The sequence below is a fragment of the Pipistrellus hanaki genome (genome assembly GCF_964339955.1).
Source record: "Pipistrellus hanaki genome assembly, chromosome: 19".
Classification (NCBI taxonomy): domain Eukaryota; kingdom Metazoa; phylum Chordata; class Mammalia; order Chiroptera; family Vespertilionidae; genus Pipistrellus; species Pipistrellus hanaki.
In genome coordinates, this window is record NC_140521.1 from 6,249,751 (window position 1) to 6,274,403 (window position 24,653).

At 39.0% G+C, this 24,653-nt stretch overlaps 1 protein-coding gene across 5 annotated transcripts in view; it reads left to right on the forward strand.

Moving 5' to 3' along the window:
* The window catches only part of HECTD4 (HECT domain E3 ubiquitin protein ligase 4), a 140,970-nt gene that overhangs the window by 51,298 nt on the left and 65,019 nt on the right, over nucleotides 1–24,653 (forward strand). For 2 of the 5 annotated variants that reach the window (XM_084868116.1, XM_084868117.1), the window contains exons 9-25: nucleotides 1,077–1,235; nucleotides 3,075–3,188; nucleotides 3,904–4,044; nucleotides 6,043–6,275; nucleotides 7,979–8,124; nucleotides 9,483–9,553; nucleotides 10,398–10,503; nucleotides 11,020–11,140; nucleotides 11,867–11,995; nucleotides 13,949–14,073; nucleotides 15,818–15,971; nucleotides 16,470–16,570; nucleotides 18,505–18,703; nucleotides 20,756–20,902; nucleotides 21,998–22,102; nucleotides 23,212–23,375; nucleotides 23,832–24,065. In XM_084868116.1, coding sequence (XP_084724242.1) covers nucleotides 1,077–1,235; nucleotides 3,075–3,188; nucleotides 3,904–4,044; nucleotides 6,043–6,275; nucleotides 7,979–8,124; nucleotides 9,483–9,553; nucleotides 10,398–10,503; nucleotides 11,020–11,140; nucleotides 11,867–11,995; nucleotides 13,949–14,073; nucleotides 15,818–15,971; nucleotides 16,470–16,570; nucleotides 18,505–18,703; nucleotides 20,756–20,902; nucleotides 21,998–22,102; nucleotides 23,212–23,375; nucleotides 23,832–24,065 — 2,449 coding nt within the window. The remainder of the gene's footprint in view (nucleotides 1–1,076; nucleotides 1,236–3,074; nucleotides 3,189–3,903; nucleotides 4,045–6,042; nucleotides 6,276–7,978; nucleotides 8,125–9,482; nucleotides 9,554–10,397; nucleotides 10,504–11,019; nucleotides 11,141–11,866; nucleotides 11,996–13,948; nucleotides 14,074–15,817; nucleotides 15,972–16,469; nucleotides 16,571–18,504; nucleotides 18,704–20,755; nucleotides 20,903–21,997; nucleotides 22,103–23,211; nucleotides 23,376–23,831; nucleotides 24,066–24,653) is intronic. The other 3 variants (XM_084868118.1, XM_084868119.1, XM_084868120.1) reach the window with 3 other exon arrangements.

Consider the following 24,653-nt stretch of genomic DNA (forward strand, 5'->3'; position numbering starts at 1 on the left):
ACTAATACATGTTGTTGGCTATGGATATGAATTAGCATGTATCTGTAATAATTTAAAACAGCTTTATCTTTAACCATAAACACCTTCTCATTAATTGATTTTATGTTTAGCACACACTTCGTAAATGTAAAAAGCTCATATTTAACATTGTCTCCCACCAATTACGATCTTGACCAAGCAAGTAAGAGGCAAACCTCCCACAGCAGAGATTGCTTTTTCTAGAATTTCATTTAGTGTTTGTACTTTAATATTTTAGAATGGATGATACATTTATAGAATTTGAAAAGTAAAAACAACATTAAAAGTTATATGTAGAGAAATCTTGGTGTATTCTATTATATATTTTGCCCCCAACCTGCCCCTATAAGTAACTGTATTAATCTTAATCTTTACAGAGTTCTTTATGCAAATAAAATGAAAGACAAATTTGTGTTCTTATTTCCCTCCTATTTTTAATAAAAGGTCACCTACTAAACACACTATTCTGTACTTTTAAACCAGGCGTTCTTATCTGGGTGGGATAAACAATCTCCCCCATGGTTTTAAATAACGTATGTATGCATCATAATTTTCATCCAATTTTTGAGGTTATCTATAGCCCAGAAAAGATTAAAAACTATTATTCTTGAAGATTTTACAAATTACATACCAACTATGTGAATTTATACCAGATCATCAACTGTAGTAAGAAATAAAGGTAGAAAAAATGGATCTGGATTAATGTGTTTAATGAATTTTATGCAATTTTATGCCTTAATTCTTTTACATATTGAAATGTTAGGAAAATATTTGTTATTAATTCATTATGAGACTATCAAATTAAATACTTACTAGTTTATATTAGAATTTAAGAAGGATGCTATTTTATTTCCACAAGTCACAGGAGGCTTGAAGCCAGACTAGGGAGCCAGAAAATCATTATTTTTTCCTTAGCTTGTTACTTCCTGTTCTATTTTCTGAATTTGGGTATTTTCTTGTATGAATTTGGGGACCCCTTATTATCCTCTGATCTGTTTTGCTAACCAAATTAATGTGTGTAAAATATTTCTACTCACCACTTTCATTCTTTTCATCAGCGAATACTAGCTGTGGGCTGCCCCTAAAAATGCTTCGGAAGACGCCCATATACACCTGTGGCACATACTTGGTGATGCTGGTCCCGCCTCCCGGGGGATCAGGCAGCTCTGCCACCCGGTCTCTTTTTGGTGGAACGAGTGGTTTGTCGTCTTTAAAAAGTAAGTGAATTTTATTTTAGACATTTCTTCTGTTTTGTTTGACATTTGGGTTTATACTTTTTGGCTATTTTAAACAATGCTAAAATTCATGTACAGGTTTTTGTTTTTATATCTCTTGAGTTTATACTTTAGAGTTGAATTCTGGGTTAAATGGTAACTGTATGGTTACCCTTTGGAGGGACTGCCAAACTGTTTCCCAAGGGGACTCAATATTTTCCATTTCATCAGCAATGTATAATGGCTCCAATTTCTCATATCCTTACCAACATCTGTTATTCTCCCTTTTTATTTTTATTATAGCCATTCTAGTGGGTATGAAGTGTAACTCATTGTGGTTTTGATTTGTATTTCCCTAATGACTAATGATGTTAAACACCTTTTCTTGTGCTTATTGGCCATTTGTATATCTCCTTTGGAGAAATACCTATTCATGTCCTTCGGGCATTTTAAAATTGGGTTGTCTTTTTATTGACTATTCTTAGTCTTATGAAACTCTTTTTAGTCTTCTTGACATGGCTTTTTCTCTCAGTTGAAATTGGCCCCATTTGATTAAAGGAGATCTTCACCGGGCTATTTTTTCACTAGGATATAGCTTACACAGGGAGTCTATTTTAGACCAACAAATCAATAAATATTGAAATTCTTTCTGTGTTCTCTTCCACATTTGTAACTGGCCGGGGAGCGGGGTTGGGGGTGGGGGTGGGGAGAGTGGGGGACTCTATTCAGCAAGTAGAAGTGGTGCTAGCCTTGAGGAGCTCATAGTCTGGTTGGGAGAAATGATGTGGTTGTGAGAAACAATTGGAAAATGATATGCGATGGTGTATCAGTGCCTGGACTATGGGAAGCTGATAAAAGTGCTGTGGAATCAGAAAGAAAGGGCCATTGGGGGTGGTGTGGAAGGGAGTGACTAAATGAGGTCTTGAGTTTAAGTTATGAAAAACTGTATTATTCATAACCTGGCCAAGTGGGGGGAAAGGCATATGCATGGTGAACATATGCATGGTATAATGAAAAAGATTTGGGGAAGACCATTTTGAGCTGTGCAGGACAGAACAGTAGGAAATAGAACAGAAACAAAGGGCACAGTCAGGCACGATGAGGATCTGGATTCCTAGGGTGATGGGAACAAGAAAAACAAGCTCAAGTGACACAGGGCTCGAATTTTATGTTTGAAAGCGGGGGAGAAAATAATATCAATAGCAGCTAGTGCATATGAGCTGGTATAGATCCTGGACATTTTTTAACTTGTTTGTTCTTCACAAGAACTGTATAAGATTGGCACTTTAATTATCTCCACTTTGCACATGAGGAAACTGAGAGGTTTAATAAATTTCCCAGGATCACACAGAAGTGGCAGAGCTGTAATTCAAACCCAGACACCTAGGGCCATACTTGTCACTCACCTTATCCAGTGTGAAGGGAAAGGCCAAGTGTCTCCAAGGTTTGGAGTCCCTGCCTGAGAGGACAGCCATCGAGCTGTTTGTGTCCACTAACCTTTATTGAGCACCGACTGTATGTAAAGTATTTCTTGTAAATGTTACCTTGTGGTGTTAATGATCATAACTCCTTTTGCTAACCTATATTTTTTTTAAAAAGCCTTTACGCAAAAGTGGCCATTTAAAAACCACTTTCAAAAATATGGTTCACTGTTTAGGAAGATATTTTGTCACAGTGTTCTTTTTGTGGTCTTAATGTGTATGTATATCCTGTTACCATCAATAGACAACAAAAAGGGGTGGTTTTTATGATAGTCTGGTTGAGAATCTCAAGTTTAAACGTTGAAAGTATACTGAGCACCGTTTTAAGGCTTATTAAACAGCTTAATTTTTGTTTCCGAAGTCCTAGCCTCTAGCTTGGTGTATAATATTTCGGATGGTCAGTTCACAAGTCGGGCCGATCTCATAGATGCTGCTGGAAGCTCCCTGGGACGTGGTGCTCTTGTGCCTGGATTGGGTAAGAACTAAATGCCCACATCTCCTTGGAAAATTCAGAGTTTTAGCAGTATCTCTCAAAAAATCTTGCCAATTTCCTGTGGTATTCCAGTTTCCTGGAAGGAAAGATTTTTTTATACTATTGTTTAATGAGGGTTGATATGAGAAATTGCCATGTGAAATTCCTCTGCATAAGTTGCTGTTGAAGATACTGTTCATTAGGTTGTGTAATGATGCCTATAAAAAAACTTCAAAGTTCATGCAATTAAAAGGTTTATTTCCTGTGAGGAATTGGTATACTTCTTATTGTTTGAAAATGGGCATTATATAATATTTTTCTCTTTGCCTTGGCTCCTAGGAAGCTCATATCTTAAGTTTTGGGCTTAGTTACTAAGGCTTTTATTGGGTGTTACGTTAACTAGTGCTATTATATCCAGATTTTAATGTAAGCAATTTAGAACTTTTTGGGAATGAAAAGGGTCACTCATAAGTCAGTTACTGAGAACTGTCTCTTCCACTTTCATTTTTCACATAGGAGTTAAGCAAAGTAGAAATTGAATCCTGCCTTTGTATTGAGCCCCAGTCTAATGCTTTGCTAAGTAAATATATGGGAGTAGGTGTGGATTGTCAGCCTCGGGGAGAACCCTGGCCTTTGCATTCTTTGGCAGTGCTCATGAAGAACTTTGTATACAGCGGAGGTTGACGCGACAGTTGAATAGAGAATGCTGTTTTTGCAGGTGCCTGTTATGATACAGTGAACAACATGCTGTGGACCTGCTCGAATGACTATATCGATCAGTGGTGTAATCCTGGGAATCAGGCCTTCCATTACGTCTGCCAGAGACTCGGAGTCAGCCACATCATCACTGAGCCCAGAGGTGAGGCTCACTCAGTCTTATAGGAAGAGCTTTTCCCTGTGAAATAGCAGAATACAGCAGCAGAGGAAGTGAGAACATGGCCCAGGCAACAAAATGGGTCAACAGCCTTCCCTCTTGGAACTTAGAAACCTATCCTTGCTATCTGATTGGTTTATGGTTAAGGAAATAAGTGTATAAATAAATAGCTTTTGAGGTAGTCCATAGACTTTTTTACAGAAAGATTACGTTTCTTCTGCAATTGTCAGAACTTTGGCACAAAAATTACTTATTTATTTGTACTTGGCATGTGATTATATGCTCTTATAATGTTTTATCTTGATAACTTATTTATATATAAGCTTATAATTAGATAGAATTATCAATAAAGGATCTTTATATTTCTTAATATTAAGGCTCTTAATATATTTTTCCCCCCAAAATGTGTTTATTGGCGTGGTTTCCCACTCATCTTGATTTGGGGTGCTTTTAGTGCTGCTTTTCCTCCTGTTGGCTGACAGGACAGTGGAGCAGCCAGCACACAAAACCACCTTTTGTGCTCGGCTAACGAGGGTGGTGATTTCATGGGCATTTCTCATCCATGAAGTAGGAATTGGGCTCCGCACCAGGCCCTGTGTTTCCTCTGCTTCTCTTCTGGAAAGGGATGGAGGTGACCCTTAGCGAGAGGCAGGTTGTCATGGGGAGGTGTCACTGCCAGAAAGCAACATTAAGTTAATAAGTACTCACACCTCCTGGCATTGAAGTCAGCGCTAGTGGTATGGAGGGGTGAGTAGCTCAGCAGATTCTCTCCCTATAAAGCAATGATAAAACAAAGTATCAGAAACAACTATTTCTAGGCTCTGGAAATTGACAAAGGCATACACCAAACTGAGAAGTGGGTATTCATTTAAAAACAAACAAAACCTGAACTCTGCAGTGTTCTTAGCTGAGGATGCTCCCATCTCCCACCTCAAGCTTGATCAGCTCACTAATTCCACCAGGTTGGGGCAGATTGTACAACCAGCATGGTTGTGGCCAGCGGAGGCTGACTTGACTTGGAGCAGAGCATGGGGAAAACACATGCCCGCAGCACTCTCAGTAAAGACTGAGAGTATGAACTTGAATTCTATTGTTGTAAGATCAGGACTCAAAAGACACAGAATCAGTGGGCCCCAGTCTGATGTTAGGATTAAAAAGTAATCGAAAAGTTTACTTTTGGCAAAGTTGACTTTCTCTCAGTTTCCTTGAGTTCTTTTCTCAAAGTTCTCAGTGCCCACAACCCTTTTGCGGCTGTAAGGTCCCCCCCCTCCAGGCCTGCCTCTCCAAGATTACCTCCTTTCCTATTCTTTTTAGGCAGTTCATTTCAGCTCTTTTAGCAGGAAAAAAGCAATCTTTTTTTTTTTTTTTTTTTTTTTTTTTGGTGCTTTGCCTATTTGAATTTTCACCTCCATTTCGTGAATTTGTGATTATATAAGATGCTTGTCAACCCTCACAAGGTTGGATCAAAGGCTGTTTAGGCTGTGGTGACTAAATGAGGTTAAAATGCTGCAGTGTTGTGGATCAGGGAAAGATGGTGAGTTCTACCATAGAGGAGCCATAGAAGACGGAGAGATTTTATTAGGATGATTACCAGCATGGGCTCTGAGCTGAAATGGCCTGAATTCAAGTTCCAGCTTTACCACTCAATAGCTTAAACCCCCTGGCTCTTGATTTACTCCTTTACAAAACGGGGCTAAAATAGTCAAAGTTTATAATGATATTGTAAGGTACTGCCTGCAAAGCATTTAGCTGATTGTTAAGATATAGAAAGGGTGGTAGCTACTTGTGCTCTAAAAAAATAAGATAATTCCCAAGTGTTTTCACTTCAGGACGTTGGCAGGGAGAAAGATTCTCTAGCAGTAACTGAAGAGACTGGGACCAAGATACTGTCTCCTAGTGTGCACCTTTTGTAGGTCAAAAGACTGCTCCTTGGGGACTGCCCACAGAGGAGTTTTCTCACTGAGTTTCCTTTTCATTTTCTAGAAGAGGCTATAACCACAAATGAGGTTATAAACCAATTATTGCACCACGTTGGTGCGATGTGCATACACCAACTCAATCTTCTTGCTACCAATCCAAATCTTCCAATCACAAGTGTCCTGGGCAAACAGCATCCGATCGAAGCTCACCATCTCAGCAGTATTTGTGACATTATGGAGAAGGCCATGGTTAATGGAGACACCTGTATCATACGCTGCATTCTTGTTGTCTTTCAGGTAAATGCACTGTTATTTTTTTTTAATTTCTTTATTGATTAAGGTATCACATATTTGTCCTTATCCCCCCATTCCCATCCCAAACCCCTCCCCACGCATGCCCGCCCCTGTTGTCCATGACCACTGGTTAGGCTCATATGCATGCACACAAGTTCTTTGGTTGATTTCTCCTCCTTATCCCCACCCTCCCCTACCTTCCCTCTGAGATCCGACAGTTTGATCGATGTTATTCTTGCTCATCAGTCTGTGTTGTTCATCATTTCCCCTAGATGAGTGAGATCATATGCTAGTAGAAGTTCACTTATAAGAACCAAAAATGAGACAAGCCACAATGGTTATGCTGAGAGGCAAATGAATCAGTCTGTAGTGAGTTTCTTTCTGAGCCAACAGTTCTTTTGAATCCCAATTTCAATGTCGAACAGTTCCTTATGTGTACATGTCAGCAAAGATATTTCAGTTCTGGATGGTGGACAAATGGTGGTAATGCAGGTCCAACCCTCTCTGGTTTGGTCTTGGGCAACCTGCAGCAACACACAGCTGCTGTCTGCTAGTATGGCAAGGTATCATCAGCATCTTCCATCTCTACACTGTTTCTCTTCTGTCTTCATCACTGGAGTAGTCCTGTCAATTCCTCTCTGTTGCAGGAATCCACATGATCTCGGAGTTGTTTTCTGAAAGTATACAAACATATTCTCGACCAAAAGTTAATAAAGGAATCTTTTCTATAAATTTGACTTGCGATCCTTTTTCATTTTTTGCCCAAACTATTTTCCTTTGGCTTGTTTTGACACCATGTATGTTTTACATGGTTGTCTTGCTGTTAGCATTATAAATGAAAGTTAATTTTCTAAGTAAAAAATGTCTAGATGTAATTTACTTACAGGATATTTTTCCTTACTTGATATTCTTCTACTATCCCCCCTTTTTTAATTTAAATATTAGGAGGCTTTTGAAAGTTTTATAATGTAGTCTTAATAGCTTTTAAATTTTAATTTTTTGCACTAAAATATGACTGCTTTAGGTTCATTACATGTTATGCAATTTTACCATGAGATGAACTACCAATAAAAATTTTTAGTTAACACTTTAGGAACAGCTTTTTGTCCAGAACAATTAATTTTTCTAGAATATTTGCTTATTTTAACTAGCCAATTTAAATTAGCCAAAAACTTGACTACTATTTTACTGTCAAATTTAATACTCTAACAATGATCTTGTTTTACCCTGTAGATATTAGTGGAAAGGATTATTTATCTTCTTGAATAGGCCCTGAGCAGTCCTGATACTAGGCTGGATTTAGATATCAAAAACCCACTTCCCCACACTATGGGTATAAGACAAATGCACTGTTTTGAGATAAATAAGATATTAGAGGAAAAAACAAACACACACCTTGGCTTCAGCAAGCTAATTTCTATCAGAAGAAAATTTAGCAACATTACTGTTTTGCATCTTACCACACGCTAATCCTAGAAGTAGGATTATCATCATATTCATTGCACAGCAGTTAATGGAATATTGCTATATGTAGTTCATTGTCACTGATCTATGTACAATATTTACTGTAATTATACCATTACACAATAGAAGAGATTGTGGTTAAAAATCTATTCATAAGAATATCTACATGTACTTTCTCCAGAGGGATAATTTTATCCCCAGTATAATGAGCACTTTTAGACATGCCCTTTATGTTTCTGTAGGTGGTATTTAAATTTTTCTTCAGCCCACAAACTGAAAGGAATCGAGACATCATTCGACGATCAGGATTGCTTCTTTGGCAGCTGTTGATGGCACCAAAAGATCAAATTTGCCCTGAAATTCAGAAGGAAGTCTGCCTTGCCATCAGGTAATCAAGTAATTTTCATAGTGCTCTCTTCAAAATGCTTCCCTTGCATTGCATCATGATTTTCTCAGCCAGCTGGTAGCATAGACATCTCTTCTCCCATCCCATCCATCAGGACCTTGTGAACAGAGGATAATTCAACTGGACAGAGGCTATGGCCCCACTCCCAGAGGACCCATGCCATCTGTGTACCTAACATCATCATTGGATCTTAAAAAAAAAAAAAAAAAAAAAGACACACACACACAAACACACACACACACACACACACACACACACACACACACGAACCCTTAAGTGGATGTTTTGATGGTTTATAAGTGGATGTTCATCTCCCTTGAGAGAAAGTGTGGCAGGTTGGTTACGAATCCAACTTTGGCAGCAGGCAGATCTGGGTTCTAGTCTTTGCTCTGCCATTTACTGGCTATAACCTTAAGTCTTCTGTTTCCTCAGTTATAAAATAAGTATAAAATATAGGTTTGTGAGATTTTAATAAGATAAGGCTTATCTTATTAAACACAAAGTAAGTGCTCAACAACGTTTACCTTTTAAAAATCTACTTAAAAACCTTGTTAGTCAAGAGGGCAGAGTTTTTGGACCATTTTCTATTGTCATTTAATATACACATTAGTACAACGAGCTTTTATCCAGGAATATGGCCTTATTATAATCAAATATAATTTAGTGACCAAGAGAGAACTAAGTGCTTGGTTTGGAAGTACCATATGACAGGGGTGAGCAAAGGGGAGGGCAATTTTTCCTTCCACAGTAGATCATGCTTTGGGGCTCTTTTTGTTGAGAGCATTAAGGCAAAAATTAAAATCTAGTGCCACAGGACAGCTTCTGGGGCTGATGGTTATTACCTTCACTATCTTGATAGTGGTGATATTTTCATGGGTGTGTATATATAGGTTAAAACATACCAATTGTATATTTATTATATATTGAATCTCATAAAATAAAAAAAAATAAAAATTCTGGTGTTATTTGCAATATGATTTTTGGGAAAAGCTGAGAATTAGAAAGTCCCCTTCTCAAATACTATTTTGGAGGGCACAGTCTGCATATATAGCAGGTTTGACTCCATTGATTTTTTTTATAGCTAAATTCTCTTTAACTAGTTCTGCATCTGGCCTCATTGAAGTTATTATTTTGGTAACTCACAGACAAGAGAAAGATAGGGAAACCATCAGTGGACTATACCACAACATGAATTTAGATTCAGCTGCTTGTTAGTGATGAACTGTCCCTCAGAGTGCTATGTAACCAAACTGGCATGTTTATAAAAATAAAAATTTTTAGAGTTTGGGTTTTCTAGAACATTTGTCTAAAAGCATTTGACTTTTTTTTTGTCATTTCAGCTCTGGTTTAAATATCTTGTACCCGGGTGAAACTGAAATCAATAACTTACTTAAGCTGGTCTTAACAGAAGGTGAGAATTATTCTTTGATTATCCTTGAACTATCATTCTTTTTTGTCCCTAAGGAAACAACTGGATAGTAAGATAATAGATTTTTCCCCTTCATATCTGTTAGTCAGCATTAATTTTTAAAATGTATCTGCACATATGCCAACACTTCAACTGAATTGGAAACAAAAACCATGTTTTATATACCTTCAAGCTCTATAAACCTTTCTCCTCTGCTTAGAAACTGTACCTGCTTGTAGGTTTTTAATGAACATCAAAGATAATGACTTCTTGGGGATCTCCAAGCCAGTTTTTTCCCACATATTAAAATGCAACTTCAGCCCTAGCTGGTTTGGCTCAGTGGATAGGGCGTGGGCCTATGGACTGAAGGGTCCCAGGTTCGATTTGGACCCATGCCTGGGTTGCAGGCTCAATCCCCAGTAGAGGGTGTGCAGGAGTCAGCCAATCAATGATTCTCTCTCATCATTGATGTTTCTATCTCTTTCTCCCTCTCCCTTCCTCTCTGAAATCAATAAAAATATTCTTTTTAAAAATGCAACTTCAAAGTTAGACTGAACAACAAAATTCACCATGCCAAAGACACTGTATTTATAAGCAACATTAAAATTAAGGAGTTAGAAGTCACACTTTATGATATATCAATGGGGTAACTCCACTTAAATCAGGATGCACCATTAAATAAGTCACATTGTCTGTGATGTGTTCTTACTCCTTGCTTATGTAAGGTAAGTACAAGTGTTGGGTGCTAGGTTATCGACAGTCTGCTTGTTAAAAATACGTTTTGTTTTGTTTTTTAATAAATCCTTGTCAGTACCAGGGTTGTTTATGGAGCTTTGTTCTGTGTTAGGAGAGAGAAACAGTGGCCTCTCCCAGCTGCGGGATGTGATCCTAACCAACTTAGCTGAGCAGCTTCAGAACAACCGATTTGGCAGCGAGGACGATGATCATTACAGGTGACACCAGTTATCTTAATCGGTGCTAGCTCTTTGTGTTTTTCTCATGAATAAATGTATATTAAATGTGATCAACTTTAGTCTCCTTTAATATCTAGTATAGCTAGCGTGTTAAGTTTAAACCATAGATCATTCATTAGACAATCTAACAGTTGCCATTTAGCACATTTCAGTTTTATCAGTAATGTAACTTGGGCCTAGGGAAATTTATCATTGTTTCCCAATTTGCTGGTTTGTGAGAGGGTGAGGGTGTGATTAGAACTAGTGAGGGGAGAAAGGTGTTGGTTTTCTTTGCTGTTTATAAGATACTTGGATTAGGTGCTTAGGTACCATTTTGTTCCTATTAGTTTGATTTAATAATATACCCAGCTGTTAGCATCATTAGTAAGATGATTTGCTTTCAGAACCAATTAGCTTTGTATCTCCCATTTATCATTTTATGCCAGTTGTATAAAATGTATTATTTTATTACTAAACCATCAGTATCTTATTGTTACATTTTTCCTGCATTTCAAGACTAAATGATGAACTTTTACATTACATTCTGAAGATTGTTGTACGCGAATCCTGTATCTTAATCACCAAGTGCCAAACTGTTTCTAAAGATGATTTTCAAAAGCTCCTTTCAACTGTGCCTGTAAGTAAAAATGTATTTATCCAGTTTGATTGTTCTAGAATTTAGTTGTAATTTTGATATCATGGGAGGAGGTGAGTGCAGTGTCCACCATCTTGACCAGATCTCAGCAAAAATGTTTTTAATGAAAGTAAAATTGAACCCACTGTTTCTGTTTTTATTTTCCTATGTTGAGGTGTGTGCATACAGGGTGGACATAATTGATGAAGGTCCATGGATGGCTGTGCTTGTCCTGGAAATGTAGAACTAGACAAATGCTCTTGATATACTTTTTGTAAAGATGATGCCTCCTGCTTTAAGTGTCTTGTTTTTGTTCTGTTTAAAATAGTGAGGATTTTTCTTCCAGTTAATTTGAAATTTAGCATTGTTTTCTAAACTGCCAGTGTTTTACAGAGACTGATAAGAACCAAAAATTCTTTTAAGGATTTTGGTAGTCTTCTTGAATGGAGGGGAACGAGGGTGGGGAAGAAAATTATTAAGAGGCAAAAATTCAAGTATGTGAGTGATTAGTGAGAATTATGTAGCAGAAGGCAGAAAGTCATGGTAAATGTATTAAATTATGTATCAAAAGCCAAGTGGGAAAAAAAATCACCTGAGAAACTAACTTAGTCTGTTTTCTGTACTCTCTCTTTTGCTTCCCTTGTGGAAATGTTTTAAAAACATGTGGATCACATGATCCCTTCTTTCAGTAGGACCTAGATCATTTAAATGCCCTTGTTTGTATTGAAGGCTGCATCCTCCTGCCTGCGCTATCTGATGGCAGTTCAGAACCACCTTCTCAGTAACACTATTTTGATTAAACCTGATGAGAATGATGACAGTGACAACTCCTTGCAGGGAGAGACATTGAAGGTACAGGTAAACACCAAGCTTTATTCTAACGATGCTTTCTACCCAGCGTGTAAAGCACAGCTTAATTGGCTAAATCTCTGTGTATTTTGGTGTCGGATTTCACCATGTAGCTTATATTTTTGTGAGAGGTTTTATTGAGCCACTCATTTCATAGATTTTTATGTCATTTCACAGTGGTTACCATATTTGTGACACTCTCATACTGTGTCATTCCATGTGCTCCTGTCAGTCTTTTCATGCCTTTGTTCATTTTTATCTTTTTTAAAGAACTATGAAATATGGCTCTTACAAGTGATCTCATATGCACCTGAAAATTTTATTTATATATAGAGAGATATAAGTAAATCCAGGGACATAACACTTTAAACAACTTTGACATTTTGGCTGGTTTATTATAATCTCTTGATTCAAATAACTTTAAAAAGATGATAATTTTCTCACTATCTTCATATTGAATAATTTTGAACCTTATGTAGTTCATTTCATTTTCAGTAATTATTTTTAAGTTAGCTTCTGTGTAAATTCAATAATTTGTTTGCACATGGCATTTTATAGCAGTCCAACAATTTTTAATAATGTTATAATTTTAACAGATGCTCAAGGCTGTATTTCCATTGATCTTCAGAATTTCATCTTTGTGGGACAATTAGAGAAATCAGTAAAAATTGCTTCTTCCCTAAAGTGTTGACCAAACACACTGAAAAATTAACCAAGGAAGCCATAGTTAAAGATAAAATTCATTACACTTTGCCCTTTTCTCACTCTTTGATGTATATGTACTATGTAAATCATGCACGTGCTAATTCATATTTATGAGTTTATCTCATTATATAATCAGTTTTTAACTAGGCAGAAATGCATGAATAAATCATTTAACTTGCTGATACTATTCATTACCTTCTCTTGCCTTAGTTTCCTAATCAGTAAAAAAGGACAATAACATCTCTGTTGTAAGGTTGCTGTGAGCATTAGAGACGAGACATGTAAAATACCTGGCACTGTGCTACCGCCAGGTGTGCAGTCAGCAGATGACGGCTCAGATGGTCAGTACCACTTAAATGACGCTTTATCTCGTCTGGTCAGTTCAGAATTCTCTTTCTCTTAATAACACCAAAAAAAAAAAAAAAAAAGAAAGAAAAGGACCCCACAAAATTCTACAATGAAAACCAGTATTTTCTATTTGAAAGGCTAAAGTTTGTAAATTCTTAACCCATGGAAAGAAATAATCTTGGTAAAGTGAGAATAGACTGGATTGTTTAGTATTCTGGGAAAAATAAAAAACACAGATTCCATCTAATGGGTTAGTTTGATTTTTTTTTTAATAGAAAATAATTGTAAACTAAACATTCCTATGATCTTAATTAGTGTTTCTTACATTATTTAGTATTTGTACTCCCATGAACTCTCTAATAATTATTTTTAATGCTTAATAGCCTGATATTTTAATTGAATTTTTAGCTCAAGTGTAATGGTTTAAAACATTAAGGAAAAAGGTCACTTGTACTGTTTCAGAATGTTGTGTTTTTGTCTCATTTTACTCACTGCCTCTACATGCGCCTTTTACTGTTCTGTTTTTCTCTTTAGCTATCCTCATACTACCCACGGCACTCTTCCACGGGACAGTTTCCACGGGGCTGGCCACCGGGAGCTCCCTTGTGCTGGAGGGGATGGGAGAAATGCCTTTCTCCTGGGGACTCGTGTGCTTCTCTTCCCCCTCCCCCCATTCCTCTCCTCTCCCTATAGGGAAATACTGCCTATTTCTGTCAGCACTCCCGACCTTAGCCTCCCAAATCAAATTGCCACTTGCCATCCTAACGTAACTTACTGCTTTGGGCTTATTTTGGCCACCTCATCATTTAATTTGGAAATGCATCATAAAATAGGTCATTTCATGTCGTCATTGTGAGTGCATGTTCAATCACAAAACTTAAAAATAACACTATGGTATTTTCTGCCTAGGAGCTCAAGGTCAGTATTCTGGCTCTTGCCACCCAGATCCTGACTGGATGTGATGAAGTGTTGGAAATGCTACAGCAGGTCACCACCGCCCTCATAAACAGTGACATTCCTGACCGTGAGCAGAGGTGAGGAAATGGGTTGTGAACTGTGACCTAGATCCCTTCAGGAAGAAGAACGTGGTTATGAAAGTGAAATCTTTTATCAGATATTCAGTTAATATACAGGGTTTTTGTGAGAATAAGTTGAAAAGGCAGGTATTTCAAAGCCAAGTGCAATCGAACTCTTTAATGGTGCTTATAGGTATGATTGGGCTAACAGCCATGAACAAGGGTAGCAAGGTAGTGGGGGCAGCATTGTCTCTGACCTTCAGATCTTATACCTTCATTAGTCCCCAGCTCAGCACCATGTGCACTTGGTTTCTCATGATAAGTACCTTAGGGAGGTAGCAGTGAGAGTGATGCAGACAATTAACTGCTATGCAAAGGATAACACTGACATGATATCTCAGATTTTACTGTAATTTACTGCTCCAGACACAGGAGTGACCTTTATAGAGGATAAACATCTCATTCCCAGGTATAAAGCTTTTTCCCAGTCCTTCCCATTAAAATTTCTGCTATGGTTTGCTGATAAAATTGACTTACATACCATGAGTGTTGATGGTTTTAATGTTAGAGATGCTGCTCTAGAACAATCAATCCTGCAGTGTAACTTTTCCTCCAGGCACCCATCTGTTCCCACATCCCTGATTCTGTGCCTCTTCTAGAGAATAGGTGGGCAGGTTGGAACTGAGCACAGTGTTGCATCTGGGCTTGTTAAGGTATAGTGTCCACTGCTGGCATGTGGTACAGATCTGCCCTGGGAGGAGGTAGTCTGAGAGCCTGGAAGATCTGAGCTCTGTTTCACGTTCCAATCCCAATATCCTAAGTAGTCTTAGAGAACTTACCTAACCCACATCTTTTTTTGGGTAAGTCACATGTCTTAATTCTTCTAGCAGAAGATCAGGATGTTAAGAATATGACTAGGTTCCCTAGGTGGTTTGGCTCAATGGATAGAGTGTTGCCCTGCGGACTGAAGGGTCCCAGATTCAGTTTCGGTCAAGGGCACATTGCCCAGATTGCAGGCTCGATCCACAGTTGGGGTGTACAGGAGGCAGCTAACCAATGATTCTCTCTCATCATTGATGTTTCTATTACCCTCTCCCTCTACCTTCCTCTCTGAACTCAATAAAAATATATTTTTTTTAAAAAGAAGCATTGCAAATTCTTCAAAAAAAAAAAAAGTGTCTAGGTAATCATTTTACAATATACAGATATGTCAAATCATTACATTTTTCACTTTAAGTTTATACAATTTTATATGTCAATTGGATCTCAATAAAATGGGGAAGGAGTGATTTTAAAGTCAAATGAAAAATCTGCCTGCCTCTGCACCGCACATGAGCCAGTTTCTCTAGGCAAAAGTGGACGTTACTTCCGGGGCAGGTGAACTGGTGGTGTAGCCACCCATTTTCTTGCTGTCAGAGACTCAGGGCAGCCCCCGAGCCAGGCGAGCTCTGCAGATGGTAGCTACCTAAAGTAACTATTTGCCTACCTAGAGGACCCACTTATAAAGCGCATCAGAGGTGCTATGAAATTCACCATGTAAACATTTTTTGTGTGTGCAAAATCATAGGTTGAAGATGAAATCTATTACGAGATTTCTGTTTCCTCCCTCAGTAGTAGAAGGTGGGAAATTTGTGGATTTAATTGCTGTCAACTATAAATGCTTCACTAATTTAAGAGAATTTGTCAGATAAAGATGATGTCAGTTGCTTTTCACATGCTGGGAGGTTACATAAGCCGTGTGTTTTCTTGAATTTTTTTGTAGGTTAAAAGGCTTGGAACAAGTTACTAAAGCTACCATGCTTGGTCACCTTCTTCCAGTGCTCCTGACTTCCCTGATGCATCCCAATTTGCAGACTCTGATCATGGCCGACGCCCTGATGCCTCAGCTAGTGCAGCTGGTACTCTATACCAGCCAGGTACGATCCTTGGTGTGCCAGTGTGAACTGCTCTGCGGCCATGTGCATTCGCTGAAGGCAGAATAAATATAACCATGTCTCTCAGATGCCAAGGGAACTAATGATGGAATGAAGAAAAACATCATGTCTTAAAAGTAAACTGAAACATTAAGGGAAAACATTTTATTTGTTTGACTAAATTGCTTACTGCAGTCTTTTAGCAAATACTAATTGCTGGTCAGCTGTAAAAGTGCTAGTCTACAATGCTACTGAGATCCTGCCATGATATTTCGTCTTCTGAGTTCTTGGTGGCTATCGGTAACCAATATAAATATGTTCCATTCCAGCGTTAATTAAAATGATGTTAAGTGGTCTAAGTAGCAAAGCATTTTTTAGTGAAAGAGGGCAGACTAGGATTGCAAAACAGATGATTTAAGTGATAATTCTAAGTTTGGCTCTGGTACCATCCAGATAACTGACGTAAGCACTTTAAGACGTGATGATGGTTTTGTGTTTCAGACGGCTTTGCTGCTTAAAACCCAGTGTCCAGTTTTTGCCGAAGTGGGCTGTTCCCCCTGTGGTGCCTCAGACCAGAAGGGCAGGCTGTTCCCTGAGGAGAGGTGAGCGATGCTGCTTCCTCGCAGGAACCCCTGCCTTGTTCTCTTCTGGTGAAAGCCTAGTGCTTCTTTCACAACAGTGATTTTTAGCAAGGGTCATCTCACCGAAAAAAGAAAGAGAATTCAGGGACAAAATTTTACAGATAATTATAAAATTGCTGTGTAGTCTTGTAGGAGCAGGTGAGAATAAATTTCCCCACAGATCAAGAGATTAGTTCAAAACTGAAAAATTGTCAAATATTAATGATGAGGATATAAAACATGACTTTGGCAAACAGTTTGATAGTTTCTTAAAAAGTTAAACTTATACCAACCATATGACCCAGCTATTTCACTTCTAGAAAAAAGAAAGCATAGATCATGACAAAGACTTATATATGAAGGTCATAACAGCTTTAGTTAGAATAGCCTCAAAACAAGAAACACCCCTAATGTCCATCAACAAGTGAGGGGATATATGCACACAGTGGTGTAAGCATACAATGAAATCCTACTCAGCAATAAAAAGGAATGAACTATAGATATATTCAACAACATGGATGAATCTTAGCCGACTTATGCTGAGTGAAAGAAGCCAGACCCTCACAAAAGGTATCCTAGAAAATAAAAGGCCAATATGCAATAACCAGATGGTGGAACGACCATTCGCTATGATGCGAACTGACCACCAGGGGGCAGATGCTCAATGCAGGAGCTGCCCCTAGTGGTCAGGGAGCGCTCGCTGCTCAGCCAGAAGCTGGGCTCATGGCTGGCGAATGCTGCGGTGGTGGGAGGAGCCTCTCCCGCCTCCACAGCAATCGGACATCCACCGAGGGCTCCCAGACTGTGAGGGCGCAGAGTGGGTTGAGGGCCGCCTCCCCAAGTGCACAAATTTCATACACCAGGCCTCTAGTACACTATATAATTCTAATTATACAAAACTCTGAAAAATGCAAGCTAATTTTCAGTGACAGAAAGCAAAGAAGTGGTCTCCTGGATTATTAAGAAGGAAGAAATTTTACAGGTGTATCCATATGTCCGAACTTACCAACTTGTATACTTTAAACTAGTGCAATTTATTGTATGTAATTACAGCTCACTAAAGCTGTCTTTAAAAGCATTGATCAGAAAGGAAGGACCTCTGGGTTTCTCTAGAGCTGTATGCTATCCAAGTGAGTTTTGTGCAGTAATGAAATGTGTTTTTTTATTGTCTAGTACTGTTGACGACAGCCACATGCTGGTATTGAGTATTTGCAATGTAACTAATGTGACCAAGAAATTGAATTTTAAATTATATTTAATTTAGATTCAATTTAAGTAGCCATATTTGGCTAAGTAACCACCATATTGGATAGCACAGAGCTGAAAGAGAAGAAGAGAATTCCACAGCAGCTAAGCGCAGGATTGGGAGTTTGTATCCCACAACCTGGGGCTGTGATGTCCTTGAGGGTTCAATCACAATAGACACGAGGAACTTCGAAGGTACTTTTCTTAGTAAAAATTTCAGTACAAAGTAGTTACATAGACTTATGGAGTTTTCAGCAATTAATGTTCAGATATCAACAAAAGAACCCTTTATAGGATGCTGGTCCTGTGGGATTTGGAAACTGGCCAATTTAAATGCTTTCAGTATCTTCTTTTTTTTTTTTTTCCTGTGTAACTTTAAATGAGAGCTGGTGAGATGTCCTCTTGGGTATGATTTGGACTTCCGCCTTGAAAAAAGAGAGGGAAATGCAAATATACTGTATAACAACAACAAAAGACAAGAACCTTATATGTAGGATTTTTAAAAATGTTTCTGATCGCCACTGATATCAGGCATTCAAAAGCCACAATGTTGTCATGCAGCATGCTGTGGAAAATTGAAGTGATGTTTCTTAAACTTTTACATTTCACTGTGTTAATTTTCTTCTTTCTGTCCTTGCTGCTAAACTCAGGCATGTTCTCTCTGGTTTTAGAATGCTGGAAGAGAAGGAAGAACCAGGCTTTCTCACTGGTTTAAAGATTCCTGCTCCATGGGCTGCTGGCAAGACTGTGGAAACAGTCCACCCTGTCAGAGACAACTATAAATTTAAAGAGACTGTCCACATCCCAGGAGCTCGCTGCCTGTATCTTAGATTCGATAGCAGATGCTCTTCACAATATGACTATGACAAAGTAAGCACGACTGCTTTAGAATTGGTTCCACTGCTAATAAGCTGATTGTCTTTATATGCTTCTTATTTTTCTTTGCTGCTTGTCATCATTCTTGACTTATTTCTGTCTGCAGATCTCTCTTAGGAGAACTTACCTAAGAGAATGCCTTGAAGGTAGTGATTGGGGAGTCAAAAAGCCAGCACCTCTGCGTTCTAAGAGCAGTGTTTTAATGACATGTTGAAAGCGGGCTTTTGTAAGCTTTCAAAGTTTAGATCCGAGTCATAGGAAACTTTTCTTTCTCTTCTGCTTACTTCCTGCCTCCCTCTGTGCTTGGAATTCCTAGAGACATGTGTCCATTCATCCAGAAAGGTCTTCCTGCCCAATTCTTGCAGCTTCTCATGTATCTTTTGGGGAGAAGGTGTCCTTTTAGAAGGGCTTCAGGTGTGTTAGGTCTTGTCTGTGTTTAGGTTATTCTTTGCCATTGTCTCAGGAGACTACACCTCCACACAGACTTCAAGGAGGTATAGTTTCCAACCTGGTGGCCAAACCAAATTATAAGTAAAAGGAAGTGTTTAGGGCTTGAAATGTTTCTTCTGTTTATAATTGTTACATTATAAATCATTATGCTGAATTTATGAGGAAAGGCTAATGAAATCATGACATGTAACATATAAAAGAACAACTGAAGGATTATCTAATAGCTTTGTACTTACACATGTAGATTGTTAGCTGTCTGTTATAGCTCCTCCCTGGACTATGTAAGGGCAATTGGTCTTACATCCTGGGGGATACTTAGGTTAAGAATAAAAGACTTCTTAACTGTATATACAACGAAATGGTAAAAGACACTCCTGGCAAATTATAGAATCCTCTTTCCTGTTATCTTCAGACTCGTGAAGATGCCCAGATGTCAGGAGGTTACTTAAGACTTGCCCCGAAACTCACCGTAGCTGCAAGGAAGAGAATTTAGAAAATAGTCTTCAGTGGGCCATTCAAAAATTAGATTAAAAAAAAAAAAGTGGCATCAGTCTACACCATTTCATAGCCCCTGGCATCAGCTACCCTGATGTTTTAGATTCAAACGATAATGACTGTTTAAAACAGAAGTGGAAGAGTTGCCATTTTAGTTGGTATCATTATGTTTCTCCGTTAAAAGCCAGTAATTTGCATCTTCTGATGGATGCTGACCTGCACCTGCACTAGATACTAGTTTTAAATGTGGAGGTACAGGGATGCTCACCACAGGGATAGAAGAAATACAGACTTTTCTACTGGCCCCGCTGGTGTCAGGAGGGTACAAAGTCACAAAACGATAAGTGTCCAGGACTAAAAGTACAGCTTTTAGGTCCAAACTGACCTCTCTGAGGCAGTCAGAGGCTGTCATGGTACACGTTGGAAGACAGTGCCTTGTTCCCGTGAGAGTATTTGAATGCCACTCGACCTGTAAATCAGAAAGGTGGTTAATTGGATATCAGCGAAGAGCCTTTATTGAAGAAAGTGTTGATACATGAAAACTGACCCAAGAAGCAGCCCCTTTCTGCCCAAATCTGTGTCATTTTCTTTTTACACTGTGAAGCAACATTCTAAGAATTTATGGCTTGTTTTCAATTTGTTGCATTTTTTCAAATCCTCATTCATTGAGGTTTTTGGTTTGTTTTCTTTTTTGCTTTTATTTTGTTGTTGTATGAAATAGAACCATCTTTTTATCTATATTTGCTCACTTTATCAATTTGGGGGAGGACTTAAGGGGGCAAACTATACCTTTTATTAATGAATTATATGTAGTTGTTTAGAATTAAAATAGCTATTTAAAAATATATGTATATGTTAACTGAGTATAACTATTTTAATGTGAAGTGCCTAAGTCAGTTAAATTGTGGTAATGTTTGTTATTCTGTAGCTGCCCTGTAAATACCAATGTCCAGTTGCATTCAAACTAATATCAGATGTACCTTTAAAAAAAATCAGGGAATATTAGTTATAACTCCAGTGCCTGGTTATAAATGTATTTTTAAACACGCATTTTCTGCAGCCTTTTTATTTGTAGATGTTGTTTTTGTTTTTCTTTTACAGTCTAACAGTATATTTTCTGTTTTGAAGTTGGTGATATACGCGGGGCCTAACACAAACAGTAGGAAGGTTGCTGAGTATGGAGGCAATACACTGGGATATGGCAGCCGTAGTGTCTTAGGAACTGGTTGGCCGAAAGACTTGGTGAAGGTATGGTATCCAGTCCCATTCACTTCATAGAAAAGAAAAATGAACTTATATTCCTCATGGGCCCAAGTATATTAACTAGAATCCAAAAAAAATTGCCAAGGGGGCTTTTTAAGGTGGAGCTACCTTGCCAGGCCTGTGAGGTCACTACTTCTTTCAAAATGACCCTCCTTTTCCTTGCGGGGCATCAGACCCCTGTCCACTCCCGAGCCTGTCCCACAGGTTACTGCATGGACTGAGGTGGTCACAGCATTTCCTTCCCTGTCCACTAACAGGACTGCTAGTTCTTCCAGCTCACTTCTTCTCTGAGATCAGAGGCCCTTATAGTGGCTGTCCTGGAACCATAAGCCCATTGAAGTTTAAAAATATGAAATCAATGTTTGCAGGTGAATTTAGGCCTTAGGAGCAAAAATGATGATCCTTTCTCAGACTGATAAGATTTGAGCCATGCTCTGTGATCTACCTAGAACGTGAATATGAACTGAAAAACCCATTAAGACCCCAAAACCTTTCCCAAATGTGTCCCCAGGGCCTTTATCTCTATACATTATGCACCCTCTCTAATTCAGTCACAGACAACGAGTTTCCCCAGAGGGCTAGTCTGAGCATCAGACGCCAGATCAGCACAGCACTGTTAACTCTTCTCTTTTCCTTTTGGATTCTCATTCTCTGTGTTGGTTCTATCACCCAGAGCAGGTTTTCCAGCACTGCCTCTGTGCTCTGCATGACACTGGCCATTGCTTGCTTTATTGGCAGGAAGTGGTGATGTGAAGAGGGGGAGGAGGGCAGGAAGAATAGAAATTTGAGATATATATTAAAATTATGCTTAAGATTTGATTCATCTTTACTCTGATCCTGCTATTGGGCAGTTGTGATCCACTTCACAGATGCCTCGTCCCAAAAGCCACCTGGATAGGAGAGACACCTGAAAGGTTGATGTCCCAATGAGAGGGGATGGAATTTGAATTTAAAAAGCAAGTGAGGAAAGGAGTGAAGTATTGCTGTGGTCCTTTTGAAAGAAAATCTCTGAAATTCATTGCTCTCTTGAAAACTGTGTGTCTTGTTTTTAAAGTGCTTTCTCCCCCCTTAAATTTTAAGGTGGAAGGAGATACAGTCACCTTCTCCTTTGAAATGAGAAGTGGCCGTGAACACAACACTCCTGACAAAGCCATGTGGGGCTTTGCCTGCACAGTTCGAGCTCAGGTACTTGACTAACCTCTGCTGTGGACATAGTACTTTCTCCTTTGTGCCTTGATTACATACATCATATTTGCCTTGGAAGCGAGGCAGAATATGAGCCACTGTTTCATCCATCTCTTCCATTTGAAAGGAGTAGACTGCTGATAGTAAGTAGGGGTTTTATGGAATAAAACTAGCTGTGACCTGAGATCCATGTAGCGGCACAGACAACCATGCGCAGGGCTCTGTCTTCGAAGCCGGGAAGAGATGATCTACCTCCAGAGTCTTTGCATAGGACGAAGAAAGCTTAGACACTAAATTCTGAAGTCTGGGTTTTAAGAGAAGTAGGGTCAGATTATTTTCATTCTAGTCCCAACGGCTCTTCTTGCTAGACTAGGTCTGTCTCTGATTAATTATTTGTGTTATACTCTGTGTACAGGTTTAATCTACTCTTTTTAGCACTGCATAATAGTTATTTCCCACCTCCCTCTGCCCCCAGAATCTATGTAAAAAAATTATTTTCCCACCTTAAAAAAAAAAGGAGAGGGAGGAATAGGAGTTTACTAGCCCCTCAAGGTGCCTGATTTGAACACTGTATTTTAGATTGGGGGATCACTTAAGTTTAAGCAAGCTAAGACCCTCTAGAATGGAATTATCTGCTAGGACGTAAGTGCCGAGAGACCAGGCACTTGGTTTTGTTCTCTGCTGTATCTCAAGCTCCTAGAGCAATGGCTGGTAACAGGAGGTACTCAATAAATATTCTCTGTCATCATTGACAACATACTGGTTTGAGCACAGGATGGAGGTGACAAAACGAAATAGTGACTCGTACCCACGTAGGCACAGCAGAGGAGTCACCCAAACAGTCGTGCATGGGATGTGTGCTGTTTCTAATACGGAGTCTTATTGGCTCTTCTCTCTCCAGAACTGTGTTGGGACTTCACTCTGTGGTCATTCCAGTGCCACCATCTCTCTGCTCATGGTGTTGGGTGCTGTCCCTGTGTCCCATAGCAATGGTACTTGCTGCTGCTCTGTGAGCCCTGTGGTTGGGGACAGTGCAGTGTGGTGAGTGCAGGTGGAAGGGCTCTGCCATGTGCACTGACCAGTGTGGTTTGCCCCTGTCTGCGTTGTAGGAGTCTTCGGAGGATGTGTCAGGAGGCTTGCCCTTTCTGGTAGACCTGGCGTTAGGGCTGTCTGTGTTAGCTTGTTCCATGTTAAGAATCCTGTACAATGGACCAGAAATTACCAGAGAAGAAGAGGCCTGTCAGGAGCTATTGCGGTCCAAACTTTTACAAAGGTAACAAAGGGCTCAAATTGGGCTGGTTTTGCTCCCAAAGGAAAAATGACTTGATGTGGAAAACTGCTTTTAGTGTTTCCCAGCTTATCGTGCCTGCTGCCTGACAGTCCTGTGGGTGTCATTGTGTAATTAAAGTATCCCCAAAAGGATGGGTAGATGGGTGATAAAGCAAATATGGAAAATACTTATTTGAGAATCGATGGGTATATATGACTGATAACCATGTCATTCTTTCAGCTTTTAAAATATTTTAAAGTTTTCATAATAAAATGTTGGGAAGGAGGTAGATTTCCAAATATGTGGTTTTGTATAATATGCTTATTTTTTTAGAGCATATTTAAGTAGTGAACAAACACTCAATACATAATGTGATCTTTCATGCTTTATTTGTCTGAAAACTTTAAGTAGCTTTCCAGATAGAAGAGGAAGTGAAGAACCTCTTTTCTGTCTGTTCAGGTGCCAGTGGCAGGTGGAAGCCAATGGCGTGATCTCCCCTGCCCTCACTCCAAGCCCGTCTCCATTGCCTCTGACCATTGAGGAGGACAGAGAGTTCACCTACCCCTCTGACGTCCTCGTGCCTCCAGTTGGAAGCTACTTTGACCTGCCCCGGATCAGGCTGCCTCCAGGAATCATGATAAAGCTCAGGGAAATTTCTGGGCGTGCTAGACCTCAATTTAGACCAAGTATAAAGTATGTTTCTAATATAGCATTTCATTTTTCCCAACGGAATAACATGTTTACATAGTTGAAGGGGGATAACTTTCTTATAGCCTAGCAAGTGAATCTTTAATTTAATGTTTATTTAATGATTGTTAACCAGGTATCCATGGTGGTATTCCGGTGTGGGCTTATAGTCAGCAGTTAGCATCACCTAGGCACTTGTTAGTTCTTGGGCCCCATCTCACACCTGCTGAATCAGGACCTCGGAGGATGGGGCCCAATAATCTGTTCTCACAAATGTGCCATATAATTCTGCTGCATTCTACAGTTTGACAAGTTCTAGGTTTTCCTCGGGTGGCTTTATCTTTGCTCTAATTTCCATAGAGTCTAGAGGTATATCATTGTTTTTGATGCCTAGGGAGATGGTGAGGGCGGGGTCTTTATTTTGAAGTCTTCACTTATCTTGTTTAAAGTGAACCCTATTTTGCAGGCCTCGGCTCTGCCTAATGAGGCAAGATTGCCTATTTCAGAGAAAAATATAAAGAATAGATGACATTTAAAATGAAAAACAAAAAACAGAAGCACCATTGCTTTCAGCCCAACATCCATACACACGAA